An 18,062-nucleotide genomic window follows, 5' to 3' on the forward strand; every position below is an offset into this window, starting at 1 on the left:
TCCTTTTATCAGTTGTATCTTGTCATGCAGGGCTGATGCGATATTCTCTTGCCAACTTGGCATTTCTTTTGTGCTCTGTGCCTTTTGACAATGGTCAACAATGTCTTCATGTAAAAAATTTGCTAAATGTTACAAGATTGAAGCATGCCTTTGACGGACTGTCTTCCATTTTGAAATAGGCATTTCAGATTAGGCTTAATATACCAAATAAGAATATTTTGCAAACTGAAAGGAACCAAATGTCCTATAAAAATGGATCTCTTTATGGTGAAAATTACTTCTACAGAGGCATTTTCTGTAGAGATACCTGGAAGCTAAAGCTGAATTAGCCTTTGTGAGATGTGATTTTAATCTTGCACTTTAGAATACATTGGGAATTTTTCCCATGCTTTAAGATGAAAAAGAACTATTAGAAGGGACTAAAATAACAAAGAAAGGATTTTTCTTGTTGCCAAAATAAAAGCATATCCTCCTTTAAAGACATCATTAGCCTGTAAATGAAATTATCTGCAGTAATTTTGAAAATATTAAAACTGATAAATAAACAATGTAGATGTGTAATAGCCACAGACATAACAATACTAGACTTTGCACTTTTGAACCATCACAGTAATATATATTAAGCATTTTTTACTGTTGTCAGTTCCTGTAGTTTTAAGGAGCAGAGGCAGGGCTTGTGTTATCTTGCTTAGAATCCATTCGGAGCTTATAAAGAAGGAATTTTCAGCCTTGTTTGCATCCCTATAGATAAGTCCTGGGGTTTCATCTTCAATCCTGTTGATGCATTTTACTTATGAAGGGCGCCTGGATAAATATGACCCACAGCTGGAAGGAGAACCTCCCCTTTTGCACATCCTCCTTCTCTGTGTTCTGCTTTTGATTGTATCAACCTTCCGTTCTTTTCTCCACAACGTCCCAGTTCCAGAAAAAGAGGTGGTGACTGCGCCAACCCTTTCCACTCTTGTCCACAGTAGTACATAGACTAGTGTGAGGACACCCTGCAAAGAAGCAGGAGTTGTAGTTTTGAATCTTCTCGGGTTTAGGAGGCAGTTGATTCCTGGTCTTTTGCACCCTGAGATGTGTCCTCGCCCCCTGTAACTAGCCTTTTGCAAACCGTGAGCCTGTTCAAATCCATCACTGAATTTTGTGGAGGTTTCTATGGAGAAGAAATCCACAAGTTCTGCATTGCAAGTGGATCAAGATGCTTCCCTGCAACCTTGCTGCCAGCTCTCAAGTACTAGGGAAAGGCAGGGAGCTCAGGTTCAGCCCTCTGTTTGGCATTTCCTATTGCGGTGCTCTGTAGAGCTTCCTGCTTGGCAGAGGCAGGTTGCCAGCTTATCTTTCCGCACCTACCTCTTTTAAGCATGCGTAAACCCCTCAATCTGCCGCTTGGATTCCACTGCAAGAGCGAAGCAACTGAACTATCAGTGGTTCAGGCACTCTTTGTGCCCTGAAAGAAATGATGAGAATGGTTCCCTTGATCTAAGTTCCATGGGTGGTATTTGTCTATGTGCATAGGTGCACATAGCATACCTTAGGTCCTGGCCAGCCTCGGGGCTGTCACAGAAACTTAAACATGGATAATCTTCCTTTTGCAGAGTGATGATACATATTGGAGCTACTAATATTGACATCAGTGAATAATTTTTCTTCCTTTTTGTGGGTGATTCAACCTGAATGGGTTGATACTATAGCATTCTTTTCCCAGGCAGGAGAAATACATGTTATTACATTACAGGACACTTGCTGCCACGTTGCTGCAGAAAGCAGAGGGTGCTTTTTTTAAAGACACAGATGTTGTCTTGTCATGGGTGCTATAGAAAGAAACTTAAAAATTCCTGTTATTTGCCGTGAAGAACCTTAGAGCTCTTATAGAGTGAATTTGTTTAGATAAAAATTGCTTTTCAAGATGGGTAATGGTAGTTACAGCATCATTCATGAGCCATCTTGGTTTTGGGTCACACACAGAGATCTGGTTAATCTCTGTTACACTGCCTGTGTTAAAGCCTTGCTTTTTGACTCAGTGTTTTGCATCCGAGAGGAAAATTTTGGAAACTCTTTACATTGTAATTGCCTGGAGAAAGGCCAGGGACACAAGGCATGGACTTGTTCTTGACGCTAGTAGGAAATCCAGTGGGATAACTACAGCTGCCAAAGGCACCCCATGAATGTAGTGTTGTTCAAACTGCTGGTTGTCATACACAGAGAATGGCCTTAAACATACTTTCTCTAGTATTAGATGTTTAGTTTTTCATAGCTTTATTTGTGGTTAGAAGGGTGCCTTAGCCTACGTGAGCTCTCAAGTCTCCCCTTAAGGTTTGCATGGATCAGATGGTTGGCCAGTCATTTTTATTGGGCTGTATTATTTTTCTTCATGTTGCAAACCCAAACCCACACTCCCCCTCCCTGTAGCTGTCAGTAGCAGGTATAGCCCTGAGATGATTATGTGATTATCAGCGATGCTACAGTGACAGGTGAATAAAGCTGTCATTCCAAAGCATTGGCAAACACCAAGATGGGAACTAGTTCAGCTAAAGAAACATGACACAACAGCATAAAATACAGATCTAACAGAGACTGCTGTCAGCAGCTTTTTGTGGCCTTTATCAGGAAAATGTAGCTAGCTATCTGGGGAAGGGGTGTTTTTTGTTGTTTAAGTGTTACTTATTTACAGGGAAAAAAGTAACATGATGATGTTACTTTTGTAATGAGAAATAAAACCACCATTGACTGAAGTGTAAGCTGGTTTGCTTTTTAATTAAAGGACTTTTTGAAATTTACACTTTTAAGTGCTTCACCTGATGACTATGAGGGATACAACTGTGTTGGGATACTTCAGAGGTTTTTAACACAGTCAGTCAGCTGTATAACACATACGAGTGTCAGTGCAAGTTGTGATGTGTGTTTTGTGTAGAGTATGTATTCCTCTAAATAATGAGTGTCCAGTTTTGAAATTTACCAATTTCCAATGTTCATAAACGCTGCAGGAAATGCCACATACATGGCCCGTATGTTAAAATGCACAGCTGCCTCATTCCACCATCCTGCATTAACCTGTAGCCTGGCTGATTTCATCCACTCTGCAGTATGACATAGCAGCTAGCGTTGCTGCATGTGTCCATCCTGTCTTGTCTTTTCTGTGTCTGTCTGTCCTGCAGTTTTGTCTGTGTGTGTCTATTGTAGATGAAGGGGCGGAGGATAAGGTGGGACCGCTACACCACTGCCCAGGCTGTGGGCCTGCTGCCGGCAGGGAGTGGCGTAAACACCTGGCCCCCTCCATTTCAGTGTCTGTGCCCGATGATGAGCCCTACAATTCGGATGAGGAGTACTATGAACACCCTTTGTTCAGCTCAGAGTGGACTGGCTCTAGTACACATCCCAGTGCCACAGTGAAGAGCACAGAGGTCTTGTTGGGCCATGATGAAGGTGAACTGAGCATGGTCCCATGTTGTTCCTCTTCCCCTGTACCCACCTGCCATCCATTCCATTATATATGTGCCTGGTTTGGGGAGGGAAACATAGGTGTGTTTTCTCCCCATGTGGAAGTGACGTCCTTCCGGAGTCTCTCCGCCTCAAAGTGAAGCTGCAGCGTGAGCAATGAATGCAACTTTGGGGTCAGTGAAGCCATGGCCCCTGCTTAAATCGGGGCTCTTGGTCTACTGGCTTGGCTTATAGCAGAAGCAAAAGGAGCAGCTAATTTAAAAGAAGCTTAAGTTAGTTTGTGCCAGAGAATCACTGCCAAGAGCAGTGTGCAAAATAAGCCAAAAGTTTGTTACCGGCGGTAAGTCAGTTGTTGACACAGTGGGGAAGAAACCCGCATCTGTACCAAAGATAGCAGTGGAGGTCTTTAATTCTCCAGTAGGCAAAGGAAATCAATTTTACCCCAGTACACACAGGTGACTTCAGGCAGTATTGGGTTGTGTTTGATCTCCAGCTGTTTTGTGGATACACCCAGTTAACGTTGTGTTAGCTGACTGCAAACAAGGAGAGAAAAAAAAAGTTTACTGTGTTCCTGTACCCCTTTTTTCTGTGGCCTGAGCACATCAGTAAGTGTTATTTTATCAATGGGGGTTACATAAAAGTGAAATGGCTTTTGAGGAATCAAGGGAGAATCTATTTCAGTGACTAATAGGAATGCTGACTTCTTCTCCAAGGCGAAAAAAATCACATTTCATCTCGCTGCATTTGACTAACTTAATCTTGGGACACAGGATCTGAAGTTAAAAACAGTACTGAATCCTCTCAGGGTTTGTGTCTTGGGAAGATAGAGGTGTATACCTGAAATTGCTTACTGGGTCATTTAAAAAAATAAAACAGAGTTGTTCAGAATTAACAGGATAATATACCCTAATACTGCAGCAGCACCAGAAAGGGATCAGTGCTAATAACTGAAAATTCTTAATGCCAGCATGTCTGCCTGAAGCTAGGGGAGACGGAAAATCACAGGAGTAGTCTAGCTGGGTACCTACAGCTCTACTGACAGCGCTCCTGGATTGGTTAATTCATGGGCCACTTCCTTTTCAGTCATATGCATCCACCTCTGGTGAAAGTGTGATCTCAGAACATCTATGAGGAAAAACAAAGGGAAACATCAGTGAAAAGGTGGGCATTATGAAACAGCCTTCCTCACTTGCTGCCTGGAAGCTAGCAGTCTGTTTGGTGTAAAAGAGTCTGCTGCACAAAGGGAGTCTGTAGGATTCCTTTGTTAAGTCAGGAATAACTTTCTGCTTTGGTAAGTAGTTTTAATCATGTGGCATTGTGTGAAGTGTCTTAGGAACTGGAGGTGTATACCTAAAATTGCTCAGAGTAAAATGAGAGACTTTCCTTAAAATTGTTTAATTGAAAGGGATACAAAACTACATAAAATTGGAAAAAGAAAAGTAAAGCAAGTTATTCAAGTCATGACCTCTTGTAGCTGGACACTTGCTGTTCTGCCAGGCTGCTTTTACAACCTGCCCATGTGTAAATATCCCTGTAACACCTGGGCATCAGTCCAGTTCTGATTCTGAATCTTCTGGCTTCTGTTCATTTAAGATATAGTATCTAACCTCAATTACATTTTTGTATGTTATTAATAATGTGTTATACTTTACGTAGTGATATTTTCTTGGCCTCAAATAGTGTTTGTGTTCCTTAAATCAGTTTTTAAAGGCCATAACTGAAGCGGATGGTTGATTGTCTGGTTTTAACTGGGCTCTCTCTGGAGAAAAATCAAGTCCTTGTAAAGAGGTTTTACATTAATACCAAGAGGCTGGATACAGCCACTTCTCGATTTGAAACCACTTTGTTCTAAGTCTGATTCAGCAAAGCCCTTAAGCGTGAGACACACTTTAAACCCAAGGGGGGTCCATCAGGTTGACTGCAGCAAGGCTGCTGGTCAGCTGCTTGAGTATGTTGCTGAATCAAAGGTTTCACACTTAATCCTGACTTCTTATCAGAAGGGATACTAACAGAGCACAGGAATATTCTGTCTGAGTAGGAATGGCAGGAGTACAGTACAGAATGAAGACTTTGCTAACCATTCCTCTGCCATGGTCTGAGTAAAGACAGCTCTTGATACTACTGTACTGATGCTAAGAGCCCATAGGCTTAAGTGATGTATTCTAGAAATTCAGATGAACAAATAGTTCTATCACGCTCATTGGTTTCTTTGACTTAATTGGTGACAAGGAGCCTGGGGGCTAGCGGAGAAACAGATACGAAAATGTCCTTGTGTTAAGTATGTGATTTTCATGTACAGAGCTTGGATGTCAGGCAGCCTGAGGGACAAACTGTTTATAAATCCGCTCAGTGTAGGAATCTTTGCTGAATTCTCGCAAACACACTAGTTACCAGCTATGCACAGGGCATATTAAGACTATGGAAGTGGCTCAACATTTTGTCAGATCCAGGATCCATGTGATAGATTGACTTGCTGGCATTTAGCAGTCAGTATTGCCAAGGTCAGTGGAAAGAAATTAATGCCTCATACCTTCCTCCACGTCAATTGAATGTCTTGTACTGGATTAAACAGCACATTTATCAGAAAAATAATGCTCATTGATGCATTGGTGTTGTCAGGGCCATCCATCATTCAATACCATCTCCATTTGCAATGAATATTTGACCCACAGTCATCTTTGGGAGAGGTATATTTGTAAAACATTTTCAGCTCTCATCTTACAGCATAAACATGCTTCTCTGGGGGAGACAGGGGTTTTGTTTTGGTTTGTTTTTCTCCCTAAGGAAAATTCAGTTCCACAATGACTAAAATGGGCTGGATACTAGCAGTCCTTTGACACACGTGAAAACTAAAATGTTCGGAGCTGAAAGTGTTATGCAAAAGCAGTCCTGTTGAGCTGTGTGCTCGGTGTTTACTGTTGGTGTTGATGTCACCTCCTTTTTCCATCCCCAAGAAGAAGAACCAGTAGAGAGTCCAATGGCTGTGGAAGCGAAACCTGCTGCTCTTCCTGGGAAGCAACTGGGGAAAGAGCATGGGCCCACTGAGCCTTCGGACCAGGCAAAGGGCCTCTGTGAGGGTCAGTCGGATTCTGGTTTGGAGGCCAAAGTGTGTCATGAAGACAGAGGGCCAAGTGTGGCGTCCAGCAGGGAGAGTGTAACCGTTGTGGCGGAAATGCCTCTGAAAGACACATCTCCTTCCTCGGCTGAGGAAGGTGTGTCCTCCTTAGGTTTGCATGTGTTTGCTGCCAGTGAATCCTCCGGCTTTCTCCAGTGCTTTCCAAGGCTGCTTCATTTCCTGTTCTTCCCATTTATTAGTATGACTGCTCTTGTTATTATGCTTGAAGAGTGTGTAGCAGGTAACATGATTGCATAGGTGCTGTATGACAACATGGTTTCCCACCACTGTGGCTGATTCCTGATTTTTTACTTTGCCATGATAAAGTATGCTTTGCAGCTAAGCTGATTCCTCTGCGTAAGCCTTTTTCCCCCATCTCAGATGTGTTTGCCAGTCACATTGCTAATCTATGTATATTTTTTTCTTTTTGGTGCAGAGATTCATCTGCTTTTCTTTCAAAAAGTAGATTTATTGACTTTGACTATGACATACAGAGGCTTAAACTGTAGAAATGTTTTCATTTGCCGTGTGCAGGTTTTTTGGTTTTTTTTGTGCGTGTGCTTCAGTGCATTCTGGTTTAGCTTCCCTAACGCTATCGCTTCTTACATCATAGCCTTGCTATTCATTGCAGTCCATCCCTCCTCTCCTCGATCATTGCCAGAACTCTGATTTTTTGTGTGTCTTACCTTATTACAAATGTTTAATCCTGCTGGAGTGCCCTTCTTAGGCAAAACTTCCATCACTTCCACTGGGATGTTTGCCTTCATAGTGAGGTTTAGGATTGGGTGCACAGGGTGAAGTTCCGATGTGCTTACTGAACAAAATATTTACTGCAATCAGTTGTCTTTCAGTACATAAGAACTAGGCTTCAGGATTTTCCTTTTAGTGGTATTTCTTTTCAGCCAGTGCAACAAGGTGTAAGGACACACTGTGTAGAGTAGTGATGTACCCATTCACTACCTGGCTAAGAAATGCCGCATTTGGGAGCCTGGTGTTCTGGTTGGCCCAGCTAAAGAATATCATATTCCTTCGGCAGTCAGAATATATTTTGATGCCATTGGTATTGTTGGTTTGCACTACAGTGAGAAGCACAGTAGGATACATAAAGAAAGTCAGTATCTAGCTATTTAATTTCTGTGAAATGAGGATGACATCAGCTCAATGGCCATGTTTTTATACTTCATAGAGTTTGCAAGTAAATCACCACATGTAAAAATATAAAGGATCAAAATTACTGTAGTTGTAGACCTCTCTTTTTTCCTGCCTGTGGAGTTTGGAATGGCCGTTGCTTTTTTGACTAAATGTTAACATACGTAACTATTTAAAGAATGACCAATACCTTGATACTAATTGTTCTAAAAAATTCAGATTCATCAGAGCAAAAAGATGGCTCCGTGAACTTTAAATCAGTTATGAGGAGATTCAGAGTTAGCCCAATGCTTGTTGTAACAAGCATTAGGAAAAAATCATAAAACTTTTTCTACAGATTACTGCAGAAAGTTCTGCCACATTCTGCAGTATGTCTCTTCATATTTTCCGTGATAGGAAGATTTCCAAGCTATTCGTGATTAACAGAATGTACATTAAAAAAACTTAACTAGGTATTACTCCCTAAAAATATAGTGGCAGACCATAAAAGTAGCATATTTAGTTTCAAATTAGCTTAATTAGGGCCTGATGTACAGTCATTGAAACCATACCAAGTATTCTTTGACTTCAGTTACAGCTGAAGATGGCTGGCTGTTCTGAAGACCAGACCTTCAAGATCTGGGACTATTAGTAGCTCTGTTGCTGATTTACACATACTGGTTTCATGACAGCAGTGAGATTTCTGTCATTAGCCAAAGAGTAACTGTCAAAAGTTGGTGCAATTAAAAACCCAGCCTCTTCTGACACTTGTGAAATCTTTTGTATGTATTATTTCTTCAGTTTAGGCTGCGTGTAGAAGAAAAATGTAAAAAAGATACAGAAATATATAACTGTGTATGTTTTAAATGTCAGCAATGCACAAAGATACTGTTGATTGGACTTAATCTTGCAAACTTTAGTAACGCAAAACTAAGAGAAGCTACAGAGTCCAGCAAAGCATACCGATGAAGTGAGGGTTACTTGTGATGTTACTGTTGTATACAAACCATGAAGATGAAGAATTCACATGAAATCATCTCATTTCAGTGGTCACGTATTTATATGTGTACAACTCACATTTTTCACTATAAAACTTCATATACTGAAAGGAAACTAGGATTTAACACTTTAAAGCAGATTTCTAGGTGGATGGCTTCGTTGCATGTTTGCATCTTTCTCCCTCTCCTTTCCATCATTCATATCAAGATGTTGTAAGCCACATGACTGCCTGCCTGTAAGTGCTTTAAATAATTTTGTTTTAAAACCCAAACAAACTACTTCAGATTTACTTGCAGCCACGAAGATGGAATTCCGTGTCCAGGAGGGCGCACGCCCTTTCACAGCAGAACCATTAGACACAAAGCAACATGAATCTGGGAAAGACAGTAAGACTGGTGAGCAACCTAAACATGATGCCTTAGTTCCACAGCCAGCAAAAACAGAGGCTATAGATAAAAAGGATTCACAGAGCACAGGCAAAGAAAAAATGCCTTCACCTCTATCAGAACAGCTCTTGGAAACTGATTCACAAAAGAAAGGGGAAGCCAGTTTTGCAGAACCTGCTGCCAAGCCTCCTGCTTCTCGAGAACAAAAGGACTTGTCATCTGAACTGCCTAAAGGGAGCAAAACAGAAGAAAGGACTGCAGATGTGCCCTCGTCATCCAACCAAGTTATGTCTATGAAATTTAAAGACGACCTTAAAGATGTCCAAGGTCTTGCCATCAGCCATGGTGAAAGTTCTCTGTTGCTATCTGAACTCAAGGCAGAAGCAGCCAAAAGTGAACTTCCCCCAGGCCCATCTCCCACTGTCTCCCAGGAGCTTCCACTCAAAGACAGTTCCAAAACAAAACAGGAACCTACTGACCAATTATTTGCCAAAGACCTCACTAAAGATGAACAAATCCACAGAGACAGGACACTAGCTCTGCAGGAAGTCTCAGCAGTAACTGTAGATGGCCTGAAAACGCCAAGCACACAGAAGATCCCTGCATGGGGAGAGGAAAAGGACATGACCAGGGATGAGAGTGATGAGGAAGAAAGGTATGATTTTTATGATAAAGGAGAGGCTCAAATATTAGATGATGGTAGATTTACCACAAAACCTGAAATTAAGACACTTTCCCTAGACAAAGCAGACTTTCAAAAGGATGATGAAGCTAAAAGCTCACCTGATATTCCCAAAGCAGAAAAAGAAATGGACCAAAGTGGGCTCCCAGCAACAGTGGACATGAAAAAGGAGGTGCAGCCAAGCACACAGGTACCCCCAGCCAAGTTAAGCCATGACTTGACCCTTGAGAAAACAGTCGAGCACCCTGATACCGTTCAGTTATCCAGAATAACAGAGAAAGTCCCTGAGGCACCAAGTTTAACCACTGACAAGACTCCTACTCTAGAACCTTCTCAAGAGAAAGATGTTAAAAGAGATACCAAGGAGGATAAGGCAAGTGTTTCAGCTCCTCATCAAATGAAAGAAGAGGAGGATCGATCGGGAATGTCGAAGTATTTTGAAACCTCTGCTCTGAAAGAGGAAGCCTTCAAAGCAGATGCTCTGAAACAAGGCAGTGATTACTATGAGCTAAGTGACACTAAAGAGAGCGTGTATGAGCCTTATCAGAGAGAGCGTCTAATACCTGAAGACAAAGAGGAAGAGGAGGAAGAACGACAGACAGAATTAGATGAGCAGCAGAGCGTGCCTGCTCATGAAATAGGGTACAGTACCCTGGCTCAGAGCTTTACACCAGACAAATCTGAAGAACCAAGTTCCCCAACAGAAAGAATGTTCACTATTGACCCCAAAGTCTATGGGGATAAGAGAGAACTCCACAGTAAAAATAAAGATGACCTAACTCTGAGCAGGAGCTTGGGACTTGGGGGGAGGTCTGCAATTGAACAGAGAAGTATGTCTATTAACTTGCCCATGTCCTGCCTGGATTCAATAGCTCTAGGATTTAGCTTTGGTCGTGCACATGATCTTTCTCCCCTCGCTTCAGATATTCTAACTAACACTAGTGGAAGTATGGATGAAGGTGATGACTACTTGCCAGCAACCACACCAGCACTGGAGAAGGCCCCCTGCTTCCCCATTGATAGTAGAGAGGAAGATGAGCACATTGAAGAAGAAAAAGCAACAGCAGAAGAAAAAGTCCAGCCTGAGACCTTGGCCGAACCACCTTTCCTGGCCAAAGATTATTACAAAAATGGGTCTGTTCTGGCTCCGGACCTGCCTGAAATGTTAGACTTAGCAGGGACAAGATCTAGATTAGCCTCTGTGAGTGCAGATGCTGAGGTGGCGCGAAAGAAATCGGTTTCTTCTGACACTGTTGTGGAAGACAGCAGCTCAGCCCTGCCTCCTGTGACAGATGAAAACCACGTAACTCTAAAAGCTGAAAGTCAGCTAGAAGACTTGGGCTACTGTGTTTTTAATAAGTACACAGTCCCACTCCCTTCTCCAGTTCAGGACAGTGAGAATTTAACAAGTGAAACCTGTCCCTTTTATGAAGGCACAGATGAAAAACTGAGGCGCGGCTTAGCTCCCGACCTGTCTTTAATAGAAGTGAAGTTGGCAGCAGCTGAAAAATCAAAAGAAGAGTTCCTCAGTGAAAAAGACTTGGGTCAGCATGCCACTGGTGAGTCCGTTCTGGCAAGGGACTTTGAGCAGGAGAAAAAAGAGAAGCTGGATACTGTGCTAGAAAAAAGTGAAGATCAAGTTGACTCTAAAGAGGTCTATCCCATTAAAGGTGCAGAGCCAGAGAAGACAAGACCTGAGGCAATCTTAGAAATGAAAGAAGAAAGTGTGGCTGATAAAGTTCATGTAACTGATGATACCATGTATGACAGGATATCAGCTTCAGAGATAGCAATAGAAAAGGATGCTGTTTCTCTGTTGATGGAGAAGGAGGAGAAGACTCTTAGTGTTGTTCCTGAAATAGCTGAGATAGAAGCTCCAATAAAACCGGATTACAATGCTATAAAGCACGATTTGGAAGTGGCTGCAAGGAGAGCTGATCAAGAATATCAGAGTCGGTTAGATGCTAAGATCAGTGAGGTTGTTTCTTTCCCTTCAGGGAAGGACAAAGCCTCTGTTAAAAAAGCAGAGCCTGAACCCAAAGACACTCAACAGAAAGATCAGACCATCTTGTCCAGAGAAGCAAAGGATGCAGATATACTTTCCAAGACTGAGCCTAGTTATGTGAAGGACAGCACCAAACTGTCAGAAACAGAAATTAAGGAAAAAGTAACTAAGCCCGATCTGGTACATCAAGAGGCAGTTGATAAAGAGGAATCTTATGAATCTAGTGGAGAGCATGATCAAACCCAAGAAGGTTTGAATGGAGAATCCTTGAAATCAGAGGATATCAAAGCAGAACCTCCAAAACCTCCCATGTCTGGGGAAGAGACACCTGCACAGTTACCAGCAAAGGAGCTCCTCCCTCCAAAAGCTGAGCCTCTTCAGGAAGAGCCTGCTGAGATTCAGATGGAGAGCATCCCACAGCCTGCAGAAGGAACCGAAAAGATTCCTGATACAGTTGTGAAACCTATGGAAATCCAAAAGCTGCTGCCATGTGAAGGGACAGCTGAGGCCACAAAAGGGGAAGAACATGAGGAAGAAGAGGTGGAAGTAGAGCAAGAAGAAAAAGAAGAGGATAAGCAGCATCTTATATCAGAAATGCCTCCAGAAATAGACTTTGGGAAACCTCCTGCTGACGAAATGCTAGCTAAGGGTAGCCCGGAAGCACTGCCTGAACTGAAAGGCATTATTGAATCAGTGGTGACAGTAGAAGATGACTTTATCACGGTGGTGCAGACCACAGTTGATGAGGGTGAATCTGCTTCTCACAGTGTGCGCTTTGCTGCTGCTCAGCAGGAAGAGATCGAAACAGGGGACTCCCAGGCTGAAGAGGAGCTGGAGGTTGAGGAAGTGGCTGACATGCAAGTTGAGCCCAAAGAGGGCTCCCCAGAAGCTCCTGCTTCACCCCAGAGAGAAGAAATCCTGCTCACCGACTACAAGACAGAGACGTGTGACGATTACAAAGATGAAACAACAATCGATGACTCCATCATGGACACAGACAGTCTCTGGGCAGATACTCAAGGTGTGCATTATCCTTTCTGTTTTGTCTGTTAAATATTTTTGCTTCCAAATCCTAATGATCAAGAAGCAAAATTATTATAGTTGTAATACTAATCTCAGCATGTTTCAGAAAAATGGTAAAATAGTCTGTCTTTTTTAATTAATCTGTCTGCTGTCTTCAACTATTTTTTCCCTGCTCCACCGCAGTATTGTTAACATTTGTTACTAATCTTTTGTTTGTTGTTATAATTTGCTCTGATCCTACAGATGATGATAGGAGCATCATGACTGAACAGTTAGAGACTGTTCCTAAAGAGGAGAAGGCAGAGAGAGAATTGCGAAGATCATCTCTCGATAAGCATAAGAAAGAGAAACCTTTTAAAACTGGGAGAGGCAGGATTTCTACTCCTGAAAGGAAAATAGCTAAAAAGGAACCTAGCACACTCTCCAGAGATGAAGTGAGAAGGAAAAAAGGTTCATTTAACACTCCGTATTACAATATATACTTTTTCTTTTTTTTTTTTTCCTTTTAATATTGTACAGTACTATCCGGTTACTGTGTTGTAGATGTGTACCTTAACAGTATTAATGGTAGTGCTTTTTAATGAGAAGTTGTACGACTATATGAAAAGCCATGTGCAAGGCTCACTGCTCCACTGGTCCCATTTCATTGTAGGTGTCCCCACTGATCACTGGGTAACACGTCCAAGGTTAATGCACCGGTGCTCCCCCTCTTCCAATTTAGGATTTGTTCACCCCGATAGAAGCGACACATCGCGTTGGAGTTGTGGAGCAGTGGGCCTGACACTTGATGTATTGTCGTATGAAACTCTTTGCTGTTTTTTTCCTGATTCTATGTTTTTGTGTTTTCTTGTCCATAGCAGTGTATAAGAAAGCTGAACTTGCTAAAAAAACTGAAGTTCAGGCCCACTCTCCCTCCAGGAAAATCATTTTAAAACCTGCTATCAAATATACTAGACCAACTCATCTCTCCTGTGTTAAACGGAAGCAGACAGGTGACTGCGTTCTGTTCAGTTATGCAATGTGGCTGGCAAACATAGACATTTTTGTTTTATAAATCTCATGGCTATAGCAGCTTTTCTATTTTTTTATTTTTTCCTCCAAGAATATCAGTCTTCACAAATAGTATTGCTTTTTTAGTGGTTTGTACCATTTTTTTTTCCTTCTTTCATTCCTGGTATTTGTTTGTTTATTTAATGGAGGCCATGATCATGTATGCTTGTCATTGCTTGGAGCTCCAAGTGCTGTCATTGTAATTTGGCATCGTGCTTATAGTGTGGTGTTGTAGGAATCTCTACTCATCTTTTTTTTTCTTTTTTTTTTTGGTTGGTTGTTTTTTTGTTTTTTAAATTATGCTTTTTTGTTTTTTTCTGGTGGGAAAATGTTGACAGCTTAAGCCATGGTATGCATTTCCATCATTTTGCTTTTTTACTCTCATGCATAATAAGAAGTGTTTCAGACTTATATTTTGTTGATTGATGTTATCTGCGTTGACACTTCCCAATCTGTCACTGACGTTTATGATGTACAGTCAAAATCCACAGGGGGAATCCAGCCACATGCAGCATGAAGCTGAGAGAGAAGAAATCTGGGCTCACAGTATGAGTGCATTTCAAGCAAAAATCTTAATATTTGTTAGAGGAAGATGAAAGGATGAAACAAATGATTCCTGTTACAATTCGATACGTGTATCGTTATTTAGAGGACCAAAAAGTGCAGTTTCAGTATTTTCATCATATTACTTGTTGTTACTGTGAGTTCAGGGTGGAAAGATGAACATCTTGACTTTTCTGGTAATCTTAAAAAAAAAAAAAAAAAATTGCTAAAAGAGGCCAGATTTTCTGTCATGTAACACAGCTGCATGCTGCAGTGCGGTTGTTCATGACTGAAACAGGCCATTAAGAGAAGAACCACGCACAGCAATGCTGAACTACACAGGCCTCTTCTCATGGCTTAGAAAATAAAGAACAGGATTTATTACCCACCCTATTAACTGTTAAACAGTGCAATACCAACAGCGTACCTAAGAAGTACCATCCAGTTTTGCACCAGTGAGTCACTCCTAAATTTAGACCAGTCTCGGTATGGAGATCTGACTAGTGAAAATACAGTAAAAAGATAGTTATGTGATGGTAGCTTTAATATCGTGCCTCAACTGTATGAAGTGTGTATCGTCCCCTGGTTGTATTCCACTCAGACAACAGAACTAAATACTCGGTCCCGTTGCCTTGCTCCTGTGAGGACATCTGGCATATTTACTTCCTGCCCCAAGAAATGGAGCCAGGGAAGGAAAGGCTGAGCCAGGCTCCTCTGTGTTGCGGTGATGGCTCCTCCTCAGTTCGCAGTCTTTAGGCTGTCCTAACTTGCGCTCTGGACCAGAACTACCCAAGAGTGAGGGATTTTAAATAAGGATTAAAGCCACTCTTCTTGCTACCACTTGCTGTTTGCTGAAGCGCAGCTTGATCAGCTCGGAAGTTATGACCCATAATTCACATATTCTTTTAAAAGACCCCGGGGATTCGATAAGGTGGAAATGGGACGGAGGCAAAGTGTCGACTTTGTAGTGTTCTCAACTTCCTCTACACTTCTACAGCCATGTGGTCACTGCTGTCTTGCCCTCAGATACTCTGCCACTAACTCCTCGGAACTCTTCTGGTCAGTAGTGTCCCGGGAGCCCTGGAGTCACACCGATAGAATCACATAAGGAAACCTGCCCAGTGCCTTAAATGCATGCTGCCTGGCAACTGACAGCGTTTCTTTCTCACTCTAACACCTAGTGAAGCAGATATATTAGTCAAAGTGAATAATGTAATAAAAAAATTACTTCCCAGTACATTTAAATCCTGAGTTGGAGAGCAACCAAAATAATTGACCCAGATTGATCATAAAATTTGCAGTAATGTGGGTTGAACTTTGAGGTTTGGGCTCTAAAGCAGAGTTGCTTGATCCACACTACAAAGTGAACAGAAATATCTCGTAGAATATTTCACCACATTCAATGCTGCTGGAAAACTCAGTGTCCCGTATTCCCTTCTACCTCACCTTTTTATACTTACTGATGGGACTTGAGGGGAGGCCATGGGAAAGGATATCACACAGCACCTGCACTTTTAAGAATGTAGGCAGCCATATGTTAACCTACATATCCCTGAGCCTGAACCAGTCATCCAGCTTTTTCCAGGATCTGGAATTTAGAGGGACATTGTCTCTCTCACCTTCTTCCTTTTACATAAAATACAGCACCATTTCTTGAAGCCAGTTTCAACTGTCAGTGTGTCCTGTGTGGAATGGACTTGTCGGCTTTAGTGACACCTAGCCAATGGAGCCCCACCAAAAGTCCCTCGGCAGTGTAGGGACAACTTTGAGTGTACTGCAGTCAGATAAAACTGCCGTGTTGCATTTACTGTGACTTTAAAGTGAAGCATGTCTAGTCATAAGTGTCTACCAAAAAAAAGTTAATATTTGCTCATATTTTCTGCTTAGTGGCCTATTTTCCCCTCAATACCAGAAAAAAATTCCCGTGTCACTGTGAGGTAAGCACGGGCAAATACTGGTAACTCACAGCGCCATATCCACAGGGGTGAGATTGCTTTTTAGGAGGCTCATCCTTGCCACTTGAAAAAGAAACTGTATGGCCAATTCTGAGCAAAGAGTTGTGAAGTCTGTGCTTTGATGTAGTTCATGAGTAGAACCTCAATCCGACTCACGTTTTGGTAGTGGCTGTGAGACGCCACTGCCATTGTGCCATCGGAGGAGTGTTTACAGTGGCAAGGCCAGGACAACTACCTGGCTATGAGCATGAATCACTATGTGATACGCTTCTGTTCCTTGTCTTCAATTCTGGGATCACCTCCTGAGGTAAAACATGTTTGTTGTGTATTTATACTGGTATCGGAGCCTGTAGAGATCTTCTGTTCAGACGGAGAATTTGTGGCGCTTTCAGGTTAAGTCAGCCCAAGCAGCACAGCTGTTCTTTCCACTTCATAGTGGTGCCTGGTTAGGGTTCAAAATACCAAGGGAAGGAGGAAAGAAGCTGTTTGTGATTATTTCAGAGAGATGCAAAACAGACCAAAACCAGCAGTAACCAATGTGGTAAAATGTGATACAGGAGGGCTGTGCTGTACCTAACCCTGTTACAAATTCAGAACAACTGAAGTATGCAGTTATATATTCTTTTCCTTCTCACAAGTTTTCGCTCCTATTCCTTCAATTTAAAAAAACAGCAATGAAATTATATTAAGAAGGCAGAACTAGAGTGGGAAGTGTGGCAGAAAAGGAAAGGAGAAAATTAATTGATTCTGTCCTGTACCATGTGTTAGCGTTGGTTTTACAGTTGGAAGATAGTGGGGTTTACAGCAAAAGGTTGTTACCTGTGACCACTGTCCTGCTTCTGCATTTACTAAGGACATCCTGGCACTGATGCCAAAAGATTTCACATCTCATTTTGGAGTGGCAAATCTCTTCCTGAAAAACAGTGTTGGGGTAAAATTAATAAACTGCTTTCCAAAAAGCTGCCTCATTCCAAAACTTTTCTTAAGGATGGAAAAATTTTACCTCAAACCACATTGTGTCAGATAAATGAAATACTGAATTAATGTACTTGATGTCCCAGGTATAATTGGAATGGCTAAAGTCTGAGGGCTTAGTTGACCCGTGGCACACTGACCTTGTTGATGCAACTAGGATGATAATTCAACAGCGAATCTTTCTCTTCCCATTAGGAATGTTGGCTAATATTTTGAAAAGTGGTGATTTCAGGGACCTCTCTTAAAATTTTCATTTGTGGATTACTTAAAGGAGCCTGATTTTTAGAGGACAGTCCTGAAAATCAGGATGCTAAGGTGTCTGAGGATTGACCTTCAGAACTAGAGCCTTTTACAGTTGTCAACTATTTCTTGAACTTTTTACTGTAGTTTCTAGACTTCCAGGAACACGAATACAAATTTTGATTTGTTTGAAATGTGTAGAATACCATTTTACCTCAAGTATGATGAATACAGGGCATTTTTAAGGCAGGTACATTTCTGCATACAGTTCACTAAGAGTAATTCACAAAGTAATTGCTTTTCATAGTAGTTCTAAGGCATTTAATTGTTCTAATAAGTGTACTAAGTGGAAATGCTTATTATTTTTGGTTTTAACTATGAAGTCTTTCTTTGGGTCTCTCAGCAGCAGGTGGTGAAACAAACCAGGCTCCTGGTGTGTTTAAACAAGCAAAGGAAAAACTCTCAGTGAGTAAAATCATCTTACTGTTCATCTTTATCATCTCCTGTTGTCCTTATTGCA

The 18,062-nt window shown here is 41.7% G+C and overlaps 1 protein-coding gene across 16 annotated transcripts in view; it reads left to right on the forward strand.

Moving 5' to 3' along the window:
* MAP2 (microtubule associated protein 2) overlaps nt 1–18,062 on the forward strand; it is a gene marked incomplete at its 5' end in the record, with an annotated part of 70,488 nt that overhangs the window by 26,857 nt on the left and 25,569 nt on the right. For 3 of the 16 annotated variants that reach the window (XM_082001216.1, XM_082001217.1, XM_082001219.1), the window contains one exon: nt 17,946–18,007. In XM_082001216.1, coding sequence (XP_081857342.1) covers nt 17,946–18,007 — 62 coding nt within the window. Of the gene's footprint in view, nt 1–3,189; nt 3,427–6,395; nt 6,654–8,967; nt 12,778–13,022; nt 13,230–13,636; nt 13,772–17,945; nt 18,008–18,062 lie in introns of all 16 variants that reach the window. The other 13 variants (XM_082001222.1, XM_082001223.1, XM_082001224.1 and 10 more) reach the window with 9 other exon arrangements.

This window comes from Phaethon aethereus, assembly GCF_964289735.1.
Source record: "Phaethon aethereus genome assembly, chromosome: 6".
Taxonomy (NCBI): Eukaryota; Metazoa; Chordata; class Aves; order Phaethontiformes; family Phaethontidae; genus Phaethon; species Phaethon aethereus.